Below are 16870 nucleotides of genomic sequence, written 5' to 3'. Positions count from 1 at the left end.
TCAACGAAAGGCACAGTTTTTATGATATTATTTGGCAATTACAGAAGCACAATATTATACATTCTTGATCCTGTATATTATGACTCAGAACGCGATCGCCTCCACAGAATTGACTCGCTAGACGAGACACACTCACTCGATGAGAGACACACACTTCCTCTCGATGAGAGACACACTTTCTGACTGCAGACCAGCGCGGTTTATATAGCTTTCGACTTGTGTTCGGGAACATTCTGGACTAAACCGGTAAGAATTCGTTCCAGAAGGTTCTCCAACCGTCCATGGTATATCGCCAATTTTGTCGCCAAATGGGCTATTTCTCACCAAATATGGCAACCCTGTCCTCCTTGTTATTTTATGGCAACCCTAAAACTGCTTTGCGGGAAAGCCATCTCACTGCGCCTTTACATTTGATAACACTGCCCCCTCCCAAGGACTGCACGTCCCGGCAGTACAACCCATGGTCAGAAGCTTAATTTGATACAATCAAATCGTTTTGAAACAAACATAAGATATAAATAAATAACATAACTAAAGAAACAGATATTTACAGTATGTGTAAGTCATATACACAAATTAAACGCATAACAATTTTAAATTATACAAATTAAAATCTAAAATTAAATCTAATCTCTAATTAAATCTAAAATCTAATATCAAATTAAAGTCTAATTTCAGTCCCTGTCTATTCATTAAAATATACCCGTGTCAAATACGTTTCCACTGCAGTTCTCAGACATATTGATGTTTTGCATATCACAGTCTGAAGATTCAGTTCCTTTAGGCTTTTCATCCACAGGAAAATCTAAAACATTTCGTACACCACTATGTAGATCATTTACAGCATGCGAATAGTTCACCTCGGTATCATTAGCAGATGGTACATGCTTATTTACCTCTATTTCCTGAAAACCAGCACCGATGTTTGCACCAGGTTCATGAATAGAATCCGATCCTTTACAAGCAGAAATATGCAGGTTTGGAATCAAGTCCTTGTCTACAAAACCTGCACTATGAAGCACACACCCAGTTTGTGAAGTGGGTGAATTTTCTTGCAATACTGGAGCGCACTGCTTAAGCTGCACTTCAGCATCTTCCAGCTCTGCATCACATGCACTTTCAGATGGTTCAACACTTACTGACTGCATTTTCATAACTTCACTATCAGTTTCGAAGAAATTAACAGTCACATTTTCACTTTCTTCCACTTCAGGCTCTTGAGAATCAAACTCTACTTTTCCGTCTCTTATTTCTTCATGTTTTCGTTCTTTATCTTTAATCCCGTTTTTTAGATGCTTCATCCTTCATTTCTTGATCTTTCTCAGGCAGTTTGTTAGCTACTGCCTTCATTTCTTCACCCTTTGATTCTCCAGAAGCCACTTCTCTCATATTCACGTCGTCTTTTATGGCGCTAGTTTCTTCTGTAAACTCCACTTTCACCTGTTGGATTTGCTCTTGTACTTTTTCTTCACCGACATCTATTTCTTTTCGCCGGGCTTTCTTCTCTTCCAGTCTGGCTTTCATCTCTTTCAGTGCGGCTTTGATTTCAGCCTTTATCTCCTCCTGTCCGGCTTTCATCTCTTCCTGTCCGGATTTCATCTCTTTCATATCTTCCTGTCCGGATTTCATGTCTTTCACCTCTTTCTGTCCGGCTTTAATCTCTTCCTTTATCTCGGCTAAGAAGTCCATCAAAGTCTTCGTTTCCTCCGCCATGGCTTTCCTCTGCAGGCGGGTCACTGGCATTCACTCGCAAATCCCACTTCTGGTACCAATTGTTACGATTTTCTTTTCTTGGATTTCAGCAAAGACAGTCACGAGCTATGTTACTAGTTCTTCCATTGCTCTTGTCACTGGCATTCACCCTCAAACCCCACTCCTGACACCAGTTACGTTTTTCATATTCTGCTTCTGACACCAGTTGTTGCGTTATTTTCTTCCTTCACGTTCGTACGGGGTTCGTGTAGATTTGGAGTGAATAACAACGACACTTTAGGAAGTATCGAAACACAATTTATTTGCCAGTATTGTCAGGACAGCTCCAAAACACATTTTACAGTCATCGAAGATCTATAAACATGCTGAGACGATCAGCGACACGGCCTTCAGGTTATCAGGCTATCACAGTGGAGACAGCTTCCTGGAAAGCAGCCGACTCTGCTTTCCGGGGTACAGCTCCCGACTCTGCTCGGTCGTTCTCGGAACTCCACGTACTCTTGACTCTGCTCGGTCGTTCTCGGAACTCCATGTACTCTCGAGACTCTCCACGTTACAACTCGCGATGCACTCGACAACACACGAGCACAGCTCCTGACTCTTTGGTACAGTCTTTCCCGGAGCTCAACACGCTCTCTCGACGATGCACTAACTGCGATAGACTACGAGACTCCTTCGGTGAACTCGATGACCCACTCGGCACTTGTTGGCCGGCTGTCAACGCGATCGCCTCCACAGGGATTGACTTGCTAGACGAGACACACTCACTCGATGAGAGACGCACACTTCCTCTCGATGAGGCACAATTTCCCTCTCGATGAGGCACAATTTCCCTCTCGATGAGAGACACACTTTCTGACTGCAGACCAGCGCGGTTTATATAGCTTTCGGCTTGTGTTCGGGAACATTCTGGACTAAACTGGTAAGAATTCGTTCCAGGTTCTCCAACCGTCCATGGTATATCGCCAATTCTGTTGCCAAATGTGACAACCCTGTCCTCCTTGTTATTTTATGGCAACTCTAAAACTGCTTTGCGTGGAAGCCATCTCATCGCGCCTTTACATTTCCAGTGTTCGTATGGTCCTTAAGAATCCTTAAAAGTCCTTAGATTTTTTGGAATCGATTTTTGGTCCTTAAAAGTCCTTAATTTTGGCCAAAATCAACAGAAGGTCCTTAATTTTAATCATCTGAAATTTCTGTCTTGTTTTTACGACTGTCATTTTGAGTGTGAATTAGCATTTTGAGGAATATTTTTGGCGATTCGCTGCCGTATATATGGTAATCTTTTGAATGGGTTCAAGAGTTATAATTTGTTTCTATTTCTAATATAAATGATGGGATACTCGAGTTTCTAAGCAAGAAGTGAAACATAAGCATTTCATTTTTTCTAGTAAATTTCTAGTAATTTTTTCTAGTGTCTCTTAAACAACTTTTTGCTTTTGAGGATGTGAATTCTTTTATTAAAAGGTTCTAAATTTGGCGACTTTTCAACATTTTGGCGATTTTAAGATTAGTTTCTATAGAAAATTTTTAATTCCAAAATCTGAGAATTTTTCTGCGATTTTTTTAAAACATCGTAACATTGATAAATTTTATTGAAATAATGGTAATATATTGAAATTATATATAAAAAATAACATTAAAATAAAACATTTTTATTTTTTGCTGTCATATTATAAAGTTTCATTTTGGCAACTTATAAAATATTTTAAATCTGAAAAATAAACAAGGTATAATTTTAAATCTGAAAAATAAACAAGGTATGATGCTATAAACCACAATTTATGAAACAGCTGTTAGCAAAAGCAACATTAGCTATGTAATTAATTAAAAATGTCTTGTTTTTAATTTTTTCATAGTAAGAGTTTTTCCCATTTCTCATTTTCTCAGAATATTCAAAATTCTCAGAATTTACATCAGTGTTCTCTATAAAATTAACTTTATACTTTTTCCCTCCTACATTTTTTCAAAATATTTCTGGCTTTTTTTCTGTTAGAGAAATGGTAGGGATAATTTTTCTTTAGGATTTTAAACGTTGCAGCTTGGAAAGTTTAGAAGGATTTGAAGGCAAGATTTATAGACCCACGATTCTAGAAGTTTTGAGAAATCTGTGACAAAATAAAAAATGTCTCCATGGTGTCAACACGTAGTGGATGTATTTTACAGAAAGTTTGCATTGAATTTCTTAATTTTGGGAGAACATCTGGAAGAACAATGAAAACATAATATTTGAATGTATTACTTCTGATACTAGAATCTGAACATGTATATCTTCTCTTTATTTTCTCTACTTTTCTCTAGACAAAAGCATGGAAAATATCAAAAATGCTTCTGTTCTTATCACATGGGCAGGCATTATAGAAAGGGATTTTTTTATTAATAAAGAAATTTAAAACTTGCAATTTAAAAGATTAATCTAATATGGCTTAAAGCATCATACACATAGCTGGCACAAGGCATTTTCTTACTGATGCAATCTCTGTGGATCCTAAATTCTGCTGCTTACTGCCTTTCTAAATTCTGCTTCCAATGCTTGCTCTAAATTCTAAGTTTTGCCATTTCTAGATTTTGTTGTTCGGTGTGTCACTAAATTCTAGAAATTCTGCCACATCAGCTCTGTAACCGTCCTTCACTATATATATTTCATATTGCTTCTGAATGTTCATATTACTAAAGAAATAAAATTAGCCGCTTTTTCTGTACATTCTAAATGCATTTAGTGGTTTTTAGAATAACTGAAATCCTTAATTAAATCCTAAAATTCTGAAATGAAAAGCAAATGTGTTGAAGAAAGAAACTGAGTACATAAAAGAAATTATTTTTCAAAGATATGTGCAGTTATTATTATGTAAATTACCCAATTGTTTATGATTTCAAACTTTACTATAATTTCCCATTTCTGTTTCCTCATATGATAGAGTTATTGAGCCAGATTAAATTACAATTAAATTGTATAATCTTTGACCACTAGTCCACATTATTAGTTTGAATTTGACTGTTCCTGTTTAATTATGTGACCTTGAGCTGTAATTGATTTTGTTAGCATCAGAACATGCCTTTATGTTCTAATTTCTTAAAACTTTGTCTGATATTGTAGTTAATTTCAGACATATCGATAATATGCTTCACGTCTGTCGGGGTTTTGGACTATTTAACTTTTACCAGATCAATTAAACCTTCATAGGTACATTATGGAGAGGTTGACAAGTTAGGAGATAAAGCACGCAGAAACTAGTCAGAGCATTGGTTTGCATATTGAGACAAATCTCTAATTATTAGAAAAGATGCTTAAAAGAGAAGGAAATCGATATAAACGTTCAAATATGACCAACTATCATAAGTGTAAAATATTTAATGCTACTTGATAAATTGCATATTTTATTCTCAAACTTATTAACAATTATGTTAATTAATTCATGTTTAGCACTACTTAGGGATCTATTTTATTTTTAGGATGGTATTACAAAAGTGATATTCAGGCATAGATAATATCTTCAATTGAATTTATTCAGTTCCCGTTTGCTCATAGGTCCTTAATTTTTGTTATTAATGGTCCTTAAAAGTCCTTAAAAGTACTTAATTTCCGTGTGCAGAAATGTGTACGAACCCTGATTTCGTAACACTATGTAAGCAATGAAATATAAACATTATGATTACAAATTTATACATATGAGAAAATGCTGTGATAAGGAAAGCTTGAATCAACCCTCCAAGTAGCCAAGTATTTGTCCCCAAAGCTTTAAACTTCCCAAAATTGCCATGAGTAAATGTTTTTTTCTTGATTATAATTTCAAAATGATCCTCATGTTTTGTACCTTAGCTGTACCTTGACATATTTCAAGATGCATGTCTGTGTACTTAAAAGTATCAGCCTAATATTTGAACGTATTTATACGGCTAGGTTGCTTAGAGGGCTGAATATCAGTTTGTTGGGAGAAAAAACTGAATTGTTTGGGAATGATTATAGTTATTTAAATATTTATTAATCAGAGGACCTTCCTATCTCAGTAGGATCTTGATCCAAAGCAAAATGTGCTCAATGTAATTAATTTAGTTAAGAGAATTAATGTTAATAATGTATGATTATTCTGTATTTCATTAGAATTAATCCCGTCCTTGGCTGTTATCAAGAGCCTCAACCTAATCCAATGGAAGGTATGACTGAAGAGCAAAAAGAATATGAAGCAATGCAGTTAGTTAATATGATGGATAAAATGTCAAGGTCAGTAAATATTTTTCTATTTGGTTTCAGTTAGAATAGTTCATCATGGAATATTATGCAACCAATTTTTTATACAGATAATAATGTACAAGCAGGAGAGCTGAGATGATAATTCCTAATCGAGATTTCATGATGCATGGCATTAGGAATATATTTCATAAATTATACTAATGCTCTAAATTGAAAACAGAAAAAAATATAGTTAGGAACATTCATTCCCCCTCCCTTTTTGTTATACAATACAAAGTCCAAGGTTCAGACTTCTGGGGACTTCAGCGATTCCAGATTTGGAATTTTTCTGGATACTAGATCATTAGAGTAATCTAGTAAGATGACATGTAGAAATTATAAAATTGAAAATAGTGGTTTTTGACTTAATGAAGCAATTTATAACCTTAAATGAATCAAAAATTAAAATAATAATAATAAAAAATCAGTATTTATTTGTTTTATGGAAGATCATTCAATTTAAGTTGTTTAATTTGATTCAATAGTTGTGATTATACTTTCTCTTTAATTCCATAGATAGACATAATTTCTTGTTCATTTACAATGATCCATTGTTAAAGTCCTATAATTGCTGTGTCAAGAATTTCCACTAAATTATTAGTCGAAATTTTTTTCATTCTCAACAGCCTTTCTGTCACTTTCTATAATTATATTTTCTGTATTTAGAACTCAACAACAGATTTCGCTGTCTGTTAGTTTATTGATGATTGTGTCATTGTCATTGCCTGGAAAAACTTCTTTTATATCATCTTCATTTATTACCACTTTTCCACGTTTTTTTCACAACTTTCATTAATTGCAGAATTTTAGTTTGCAATATCTGAAAACCTTCAAAGTCACAGCTATCATCATAAAGCGTAGCTAGAAGCCACTATACAGTGTTAGTTATGTATCATGAGATTGATGACAAAAGACATGTTGTTCCACTAAATTTTGTCTTGTTTCTTATTATATACTGATGAAATCAAATTATATTGGTTTAATTATTTATTACATTTAACTCCTATTTCCTGCACATGCTTAAGGCTTATTAGAGCCCCCACCAAAAAAAAAAAAAAAAAAAAAAAAAAAAAAAAAAAAAAAAATTAGTTCCCAAATATACTTAAGGCTTATCCAGAAACTGCCACTAGACATTTTGTGGCCCAGTGCAGTCTGTGTGAGTCCTAAATTCTGCTACCAAGTGCCTCCTTAAATTCTAAATTTTTTGCCATCTCTTGATTTTCTTGCTTGATGCTTCTCTAATGCATGAGTCATTTCTCAATCTGCTGTGTGTTGATAGTCATGTGATGATGAAAGTAAAAAATAATAAATATTGATTGCCAGGTTGGTGTCAGGAATGTAAAGTATTCAGTAGGTATAAAATCGGTGATTTTTCAATGTAAAATGTTTTAGTTTGAAATATTTGCCAAGCAAAAAAAGCTGCCTACAGAGCCAAGTTATTAATCATTCATAACAATTGCTAATAATGACTGTATGCTTAAGATGATTTTTTCTTCATTGTGAAGGTATTTTAGTTAGTGCCAAAAAAAATTAAGAATTTGAACTCTCCACATGTTTTATTATGGAAAAGTATTAAGTGTGCATGCTTAAAGCATAAAAAAGCATTAAACAAAAAGATGTTGCTTGGATTTTAGATCATTCCCGAAATTGGATGTCTGGATTTTGGACTTCCTACTGAAAAACAATGCACTTAAAGCAGATAAATAAAAGATGTTTTTCCATGTGGATTAAAAAACAGGTGCTCCCTTTCTCCTTTAGTGTGTTTTAACTATAGCATAAAATGAAGAATGGTTTCTGGTAATGGAAGTAATAGAGATAAGTAAGAAATTAAACTAAAATTCATTAATCTGAAGAATCCTAGATTTAAATATGAGTAAAGATGAACAGGTAGAGAAACTATTGATAAGAAATTTAAATATATTATTTCAATTACATACTGTAAAGGCCCTTATTTTCGTGGGCCGTAATTTTTGCGAAAATGAATATATTAGTGGTTTTGCGAGTTGATAATTTCGTGAATTTTATATGAACAGAACCGAAAGTTGAAAAATTTCAAAAGTACCTAAGTTGAGAAAGTTGAAATATTCCAAAAGTATATCTTTTGCATAAAAAGCATTTTAAGAAACTTTCTTCCCCCGTTCCCATCTAAATGGCGAGTTCAAGCGTTTGCTCAAGAATGAGTTTATTGAGTGATATTCTAATGGGCTTCAATTTCTAGAGGAAAAAGAATTTCTGAACTTGCGAATATCATGACTAAAATGATTCATGTTTCTTGGCTTGTGCGCATATTTAACGGTATTGAAGCCAAACATGAGATCATTTTGAATGGCTTCAAAGAAGCTGGTATAAATAGTATTCTAAGTGAATAAGCTCCCTTTTATTAATTTTATTGTTTTATATTCAAGAAATAAAGTTGTATATTATTCAAAAAAAAAAAAAAGTTATAAGAAAGAAAGTTGTCAAGAAAAAGCTTGTAACTGTGCAATAAATCATTAAATTTTGGGTAAGTGAAAAATTTCTGATTTTTTATTATTATTTGAGGTGAGAAAAAAAAAGTATTTCATGAGGCTTAAATTTTCATGATTACAACGGGCCCGCGAAAATTAAAGCCTTGCGAAAATAAGGGCCTTTACAGTATGTAATGCTATTTTATTGAAAGTCAGAAAAAAAGATATTCAATTAGGTAACTTATTACGCCAAAGGAAAAAAAAATAAATAAACATAAAAATAAAAAACAAACTAGTTTGAACTAATTTTAAACTACAGTATTGTTATTTTGCTTGCTAGTTAGTGATCTCTAACTATTAAAAACTATGAAATAATTTATGTATATTAGATTAATTTTTTTAATGTAATAAAAAAGTAATTCTGATGCATGCATTATACACTTCTAAACATTAAAATTGTGATGCTAACAAGGATAAAAATGCTGTGGTCAGTTCCAGATGTGATCATCACAAGCCTTGTGGATGTTATTTTGAGATACCACAGTCTAGGCATTTATGATTCTTTATTTGAATTAATTTGATATAACTAGTCACCTTTGTTGTTCCAATATGTTTCACACCCGAGATGAGACATGTTCGGTCAGATCTAGAGAATGCATTGTGCAAGGTGCTTGCTGTGCATCAGAGAAGTGTTGGACACAGAGTGCAATATGTAATCACACATTGCCCTGTTAGAAAGTGGAAACTGAAGGTAAAAGACAACAACAGACATTAATGTATTTGTAATATAACTTGTCAGAGCATATTAGTGACTAATAGGATTCATATCCAGTTCCATTCCATTATGCTAGGTTCATATGATAATGCATTAAGACAAGCTTTTAAACAGCATTCTGTGTTGTTTTGCCATATGTGCATATATTCCTCATAGTATTGCATATTGTGTTCAGAATCAGACTTCATCTGACTGAGAAGACATCCTATTTGTGCCTGTAGTTGGGTTTCTTGGTTTAAAGCTCTATAGGGCTATCTGTACAAGAGAAAAAAATGCCTTCATGGAGAACTTTCTGAGGAAAACTAGCTTGTAGACAAGGTGAAAATCCATGAAAATGCCCATGCAGCCAGCACATTCATCAGGATTTGAACACCAGACCAAACTAACCATGTTCAGTGACTGTACTGTTTGGCTGCTGGTGGGCTTCAATATTCTTGTGCTGTGTCATTAAAGGCAGATGGAACAATGGCCACCATGTAAAGAATCTGCTATTCACAACATGTCTCACCATATATGCAGATAATTCTTGCTGTGCCGCATATTCCTATTCTAAGATGCATAACGTTACTACATAGTGTGTATGGTCCATTTACATAATGTGCCATTCTGTTCATTCTTCATGGACCCATTCTGTCGTGTATCCATCGGGAGGTGGGTTCTAAATATATTTAACATGAACGAGATGTAAACTTAGTTTGGGCATTTTCATATAGCATTAATAAGACAAACACTTTATTATAATACGAACAAAACAAATATAGTTGATGTAAAGTTAGTAACATAATATTCCACTGCCATACAGCATACATTTCATTATTGTAACCTTTCTGTTATCTTCTATAATCTCGACTCTGTGTCATGCGAGAAAAAGGAGACGTGTACCATTCAGCTAAAGTGCGCATGTGTGGTGTTCATCAAGTCATCACACCTCCACTCTAAAAGATTTGATTGCATCTTTCAGTGACCCATCAAATCTACATATAAACATTTCTTGAAACAAATGAAAAAAATAATATTCATGAAATTTTCAAACTTAATTAATCAATTCTTACTATTTTGAAGTTATTTCTACATAAATTCAGTAATATTAATCATTAAAGGACATAACATTCAATTAACTTTTCCTTAAACCTAAGTCTTTAACATTATTTATGATAATGATAATGTTAGTTATTATATTATATGAACAAAATAGTACAAATTGATCATTAACATTAAAGATTATACTTTACCAAACCATGGCTAAATATTAAACATATTACATGAAATCAGAAAAATTTAAAAATCTAGTATTTTAGCTCTTAAAAAAATATTCAAACGACATAGTCAAAATATTGATATCATTTCAAAAGTTGTTGAAGTAATGTCATAGGTATAAAATTCAACATAGTTTTAATGTTTTTTTAAGTAGTCCTCTGAAAAGTTGCATCAGCATTTCTTAATCCAAAGGGTACGCATTATGTCCAAACAAACACATATTGGGCTTGGTGAGTCACAAATGAAGTCAAGAAATTAAAAAGACCCATTTTTTAGTTTCTGGCATTCGGTTTAGTCATATTTGCCAGTATCCTTTAAGAAGATCAATCAAAGTGATGTATGTGGACTTTGGCACTTGTTAAATTAGTAACTTGTTGCCTCTCGTGTTGTTCATCAGAAAGACATCAATTTCAATTTGCGACTTCATGTGTCAGTAGTCCACACATAATCTTACAGTTCCGTTCTTTTTTGACACACAAACTACTGGATGTGCATATTCACTTTTTAATTCAATGATTAGTCCTAGCTGTAATAGCTCATCTACATGTATTTGTCGATCAACTTCATTTTTTAGAACTTTGGGTATCCGGTACGACTTCTGCTTCTTTGGTACACTTTCATGCTTTAGTTTGATGTTATGTTCTCTAATATTAGTAATTTTTGGAATACCAGATCTTAGATTGGCATACTTTCTTAAAATTTCCACGCGTTCTTTTTCTCTTATGTGGTTTGAGGTGCATAAGACCAAACTCTTCATCGGAACAGTATTCTGCTTTGGGTGGAAAAGGAATTTTTCAACTTCTCTGAAATCAGTGTCTGTATCATACGTCACACTGATATTATTCACAGCAGTCTTGAACTCTTGGATCTTGGTTGCACGAATGTGCTTCGAAGTATTGTTGGGCATTTGCATTATGTGACTATAATTAGTATGCTTTTTGATGATCGTAGCAGGTCCAGTACATCTGGCATAAACTGTTTTCACTATCAGGATTAAGACTATAACCCTATCACCTTCATTAAATTCTTTATAATATGAGTCTTCCAAGTATGGTAGAATGCATAAGCTTGTTGCTTTCCAACAGCTGTAAATCGTGCATATTCGACAGCTTTTTCTAACTTCATCTTCAGATCATTCAGGTAATTAGTTATGAGCTTAGCTGTCCACGAGGAATAGAGTTTTTATCAGTCCATGACGTCTTCAAGATAGATAATGGGCTATTAGGTTGTTTTCCATAAAGCGTCTGGAACAGACTAACACCAGTTGTAGCATTAGGGACTTTTTCTGAGCCTCAACTTGAAATAAATAAATAAACAGATTTCTGGGCGATCCAACCAAAATGGAGGAATTTTGACACTTACCTTACACAGTTTGTTTACAGGATCCTTGGCAGTTTTGTTGTCTTCAGACATAGTCACTTTAAAATCAAAATTCCAAGTTAACAGTTATTGGCTCCTGACTTCAAATTGATCTTTAAATAATTTTAATCCACATTTTTTAAGTAAGGCAGATAATCTGCATTGCGTAAGAAAACTTCATACTGAGCTGCTTTCAAATATTCCTGATTTCTTTAATAAACTGGTTTATAATTTTAAAATAAAATGTTCCATTGGGAGTTCCCAACTCAGTTGCTCATTACATACAATTTTTTTATTACCTTCTTATGTCATGAAATGAGGCCCAAAGTAAGTATGATAGGTATTTCTACCAAGCTTGTGAATATTCTCTTTTGGTCATTACCTTCAAAACACCATTAAATCTTTCTACAAGGCCATTTGAACTTGGATGGTAAGGAGTAGAGAATCTTGGTGAAGATAAGATCCTTTTCAAAAAGTCTTCAGTCAACGAAGCAGTAAAGTTTGTTCTTTGATCTGATGCAGCATTCTAGGGTATTCCAGTGCATGTAAAGATCTGCAACAATGTATCACATCTTGATTTTACATTGTAAGGTATTTCTCCCGCCTTCCTAGCATGCCTTCGTGGTGTTTTGGTCAGCATTCTGAGCCAGTATTTCAGAGGTTTGTGGTTCAATTCCCAGCGAGGGTGAATGGTAATTTTTCATCTTTCTGGCTTCGAAAAACTCCTAATGTCTCTACAACATTAAGATTTTTCAATGATACTCCTTCTGGCCATCTTATACGTTGATCAGCAGCACACAGAACGTATTTATAACTTCTACAACTTGGTGCTACAAGGTCCAAGGATGTCTGCATTAATTATTTGAAATGTTTCATTAGAACTTGTCACTGGCATAATAGAAACTTCATCAAAAGAATGCCTTTTAGCTTGAAGTTGACAAGAAGTAGAACTTTTACAATAGTCATTTACATCTGAGATTATTTCAGGCCAATAGAAAAAATATCTCAATCGTTTGGCTGTCTTCTTGGTTTGCAGGTGACCGACCATCCCAAAAGCCAGAATGAGCTAAGTCCAAAATTTGTTTCATTTTTCTTTAGGAACAACTGACTGGTAAACTCTTTCTTCTGAAATTTTATCATTATGATATTAAAATTTGTCCATAACAATAAAACTATTATTCCCATTCTTAGCATCTTGCCAGCATGTTTTTAATCATCATTACCTGTCTTTTCATGTAGCAGAGCACAACATTCTATTATTTTCTTAATAGTTTCATTTCATTTTCCATTAATAAGGTTTTTCTCTGTCATGGTTAAATATTTCATCAAAATTTTCAGTTTTATAAAAAGGCATTTTGATCAATTAATTCATTAGTAATGGTTGCATTTTTGCATTCAAAATTAAACTTTTATTTATCATCTCTGTTTACTTCATTAAAAGCACTTAATGACAAAAGGAAATCATTACATAACTTTTCAACCATTGCAGATGTTATAAAAATAGATGACTTAAATTTACTATCTTCAGAATACTTTAATAAGAGTAGGTTAATGAGAGGAGTCTTTAAAGATTGTCTGAAAGCTGACGTGAGAATAACACTTCCATGTGTCATACTGTATCTTTCAGGTATAATATTAGCCTTAACAACATGCCTGTATCTGCTACTGAATTAATTAATTTACCATCACTAGTAAGTTTTAACAGTCGGCAAGTCATCGATTGATCCTCTAGCATCTTGATTTACACTAAAATATTTAGAAGAAATCTTTGCAGTTACAGCATTAGAATTATTCTTAATTTCATCCTTATTAAATTTTTCTCATCTTTGTGCAACAATATGTTATGATACTTAGAATTACATTTTGATTGAGATGGGCAATTGTTTGTTCTGCAGTTCCTTTCGAAACAAAGAAAGCACCGATTAGAATCTTGTAAACACATTTTTTTTTTTTTTTTTTTTCTTTTGACGATGTAATACATTTTTCTGAAATGTGATCCATAAAATAAACAAGTAAAAGTAGAGCAGCTACCATTTTGTTTACATTATGGGAATGATTACTTGAGTTGGCAGTGAAAGAAGTACGAGTATGGAAAATGTTTAATTTTTCATTAGATGGAATAAAAGGCTTTTCAGAAAAGTTCGCATAACACTTAAAGTAAGATAAATTTAATGCAGCTCCTTCAAGACTTTGGATTTCTAGTTTTAGAAATTTCATGAGGTCTTTGACATTAAAATTTTCTTCATCTACTTCCTGATGAGCAAAATGAAGTGCTATATCCCTAAGAATACGTTTTATTAATAAAGAATAAAGTAAACTTGCATATAATTTAGTTTTGATTCTTAATGAATTTAGCAACCTCACATGTACTTTACAGGCATCATATAATTATCTCAAAACATGAATATCATTCGAACTTTGGACAGATTATAAATTTAACGGTTTATGCATATATGAGTTAACAAGGAGATCTTTCAGACCAAGTCTTTCTTTAAGACTTTTAAGCACTTTATCATAATTTTCTGCAGATAATGAAAATCATTCGACAGTTTTTAAAGCTGTACTTCGTAATGAGCCGAGCAAATATCAACTTTAGATAATTTTTCATTTTAATGTATTACCCTATCAAAAGTATTATAAAATATTTGACACACTTCAGTTTTTTCCATCAAATGCATCGACCATAACTGTTGGCAATATTGTAATCAGAACTTATTAACATCTCCAGAAATGATAGATACATTACTGTTATCATGAGAAAAACCATTAGAAACTAGTGAATTGTTGACATTCCTTTTTCTTTCATGTGTCTCTGAAATTTCATTTTGCAATCATTTCTTTGTATTCTAGGGCACTTTCGGTATCAGTGCCATTAATATCAGTTAAATTTTTAATTTTTTCATCTAACTCTTTCAAAGAAATTGCTTTTACTTTTGAAATCTCTAATATTACAAGAAGCAATTAAAGATTCAGTGGAACCTATTATGTTAGTTATTGCTGAACAACAAAATAACTTTTCATTCTTTCTTAAATTTTCCTAGTTCTGCTTTAACCATTTCTTTTATGTTTAATCTTCAATTTTATACAAAATAAATTGAACAAAATACTTCTTACCTTTTCTGATGAATCACTTACGAATTTCTGACGAATCACTTATCTGAAGAATCTAATCTATGTATCCATCATTCTGACACCACTGTCATGCATCCGTCATGAGGTGGATTTTATATATATTTAGCATGAATGTGACATGAAGTAGGTGTGGGAATTTTCATATAGTATATGCATTAATAAGACAAACACTTTATTATAACACAAACAAAACAAGTATAGTTGAAATGAAGTTAGTAATATAATATTCCACCGGCGTACAGTGTACAAAATCCATTATCATAACATTCTCTTATATCTTCTATAATCTCGACTCTGTGTCACACGAGAAACAAGCAAAACAAAAAGGTGCGTACCGTTCAGCTAAAGAGCACATGCATGATATTTATCAAATAATCACACATTCCATATTGAGAGAACAAAGATCCATATTTGAACAATGCAAGCAACAGTTTAGCAATACATAATTATCTGCTGTCTGCTATTGTTTTGCTGAAGTCATACCATGTTATACAAACACGTTAACATATTACATAGCATGTTATACAAATTTCACACTGACCATCAGTTTCCTGCATTGTTTTGCAATTTTAATGGCCAGCAGTGTATGTATACATGATCAGAAAATATTCTGAAGATTTTAAATAAACATCATAGAATAATATACATATTTAGAAGAAGGTCTGAGAGTGTATATTATTTTATTGTCTATTGTAAAAATATGCTTAAAAATATTGTAAATTGTGCATTTCCTGTTAATTAAAAATACCAGCTGTAAAAAAGATTTAACTTTATTAACTTCTGTTACATGTCAAAATTTATAGCTTGTTTTTAATTGTAGCCTATTTCATTAAATGTATCAGTCAATAATTTTGCTTTTAAAGCTTCTTCCCCCCAAAAAAATATCCCTTGTCAGAAAAAAAATATCCCTTGTCCCTTATATGAATCATCAAGAACTCATATCACAATTTTAGCTGACTCTTTTTAATTATACGTAGTTAATAGAAGGAAAAGAAAATATAATTTCAGTACTTATATGAAACATTGCATGTCTGAAAAGAAAGAATATACTCCAAGCTGTTTGCTACGGGTGTCTTATACACAGAATAGCAACATTGCAAGAAATGTTAAGCCTTACTTTATTCTTGTATTTCTTTGGTATTATTTCACTTATGGATATTTGAGTAATGTGTTTGAATTGACAGCGATAGTTTGGAAGCTTGCAATATGCAATATGTTGACCATTTTATCAGGATGTAGAAGAGAAGGGCTAGTTCATAGAGCTTTTCCCCCTGAAACAGGAAGTGAGGAGTGATGAGGCAGTCATGTTGGAACTAACTACAAAGATGCAATTGGTAGCAGGGAAATAAACATTTTAAATTTAAAAAAAAAAAAAAAGCCTAAAAAAACTGTGCGGGGGGGATAACTTTAATTTAGAAGAGAGGATGTTATTACTGTATGCATTTATAATGTTTAAAAATGTTAATATCTATTTATTAATTTTAAAATAATAGATAAAATATGCTGCATTTTCTTAAAAGATGCAGATTTTTCCCCTCATGCATTTATTATTAAATCATGAAGAAAAAAACTATAGCATTGGGGAGATGTTAAAACATTTTAGTTTGGCATAGTTTTGAATATATATCGTTACGTAATTTCTAATTCTCCTGACATCAGTCGTTGTGTTATTTTCTTCCTTCATGTTCATACGGTTTTTGTGTGGATTTGGAAAGAATAACAATGCCACTTGATGAAGTATCGAAATACACTGTATTGGTCAGTATTGTCAGGACAGCTCCAAAACACATTTTACAGTCGTCGATGAACAACTATAAACATGCTGACATGATCAGCAACACAGCCTTCAGGTTAGCAGGCTATCACGGTGAAGACAGCTTCCTGCAAAGCACCTGACTCTGCTTTGTCGTTCTTGGAACTCCACGTACTCTCGAGACTCCAAGCTACAACTCGCGC

At 32.8% G+C, this 16870-nt stretch overlaps 1 protein-coding gene across 2 annotated transcripts in view; it reads left to right on the top strand.

The window, feature by feature from the left end:
* The window catches only part of ric8a (ric8 guanine nucleotide exchange factor A), a 141312-nt gene that overhangs the window by 109794 nt on the left and 14648 nt on the right, over nucleotides 1–16870 (top strand). For both annotated transcript variants that reach the window (XM_035365958.2, XM_035365956.2), the window contains exon 14: nucleotides 5816–5935. In XM_035365958.2, the coding sequence (XP_035221849.1) occupies nucleotides 5816–5935 (120 nt within the window). The remainder of the gene's footprint in view (nucleotides 1–5815; nucleotides 5936–16870) is intronic.

Source organism: Stegodyphus dumicola, chromosome 12, assembly GCF_044657685.1.
Source record: "Stegodyphus dumicola isolate Sdum_Otavi_A_Nest chromosome 12, ASM4465768v1".
Taxonomy (NCBI): domain Eukaryota; kingdom Metazoa; phylum Arthropoda; class Arachnida; order Araneae; family Eresidae; genus Stegodyphus; species Stegodyphus dumicola.
Note: the sequence above shows the minus strand (reverse complement) of the source record. Positions and strands in the feature narration are given on the sequence as shown.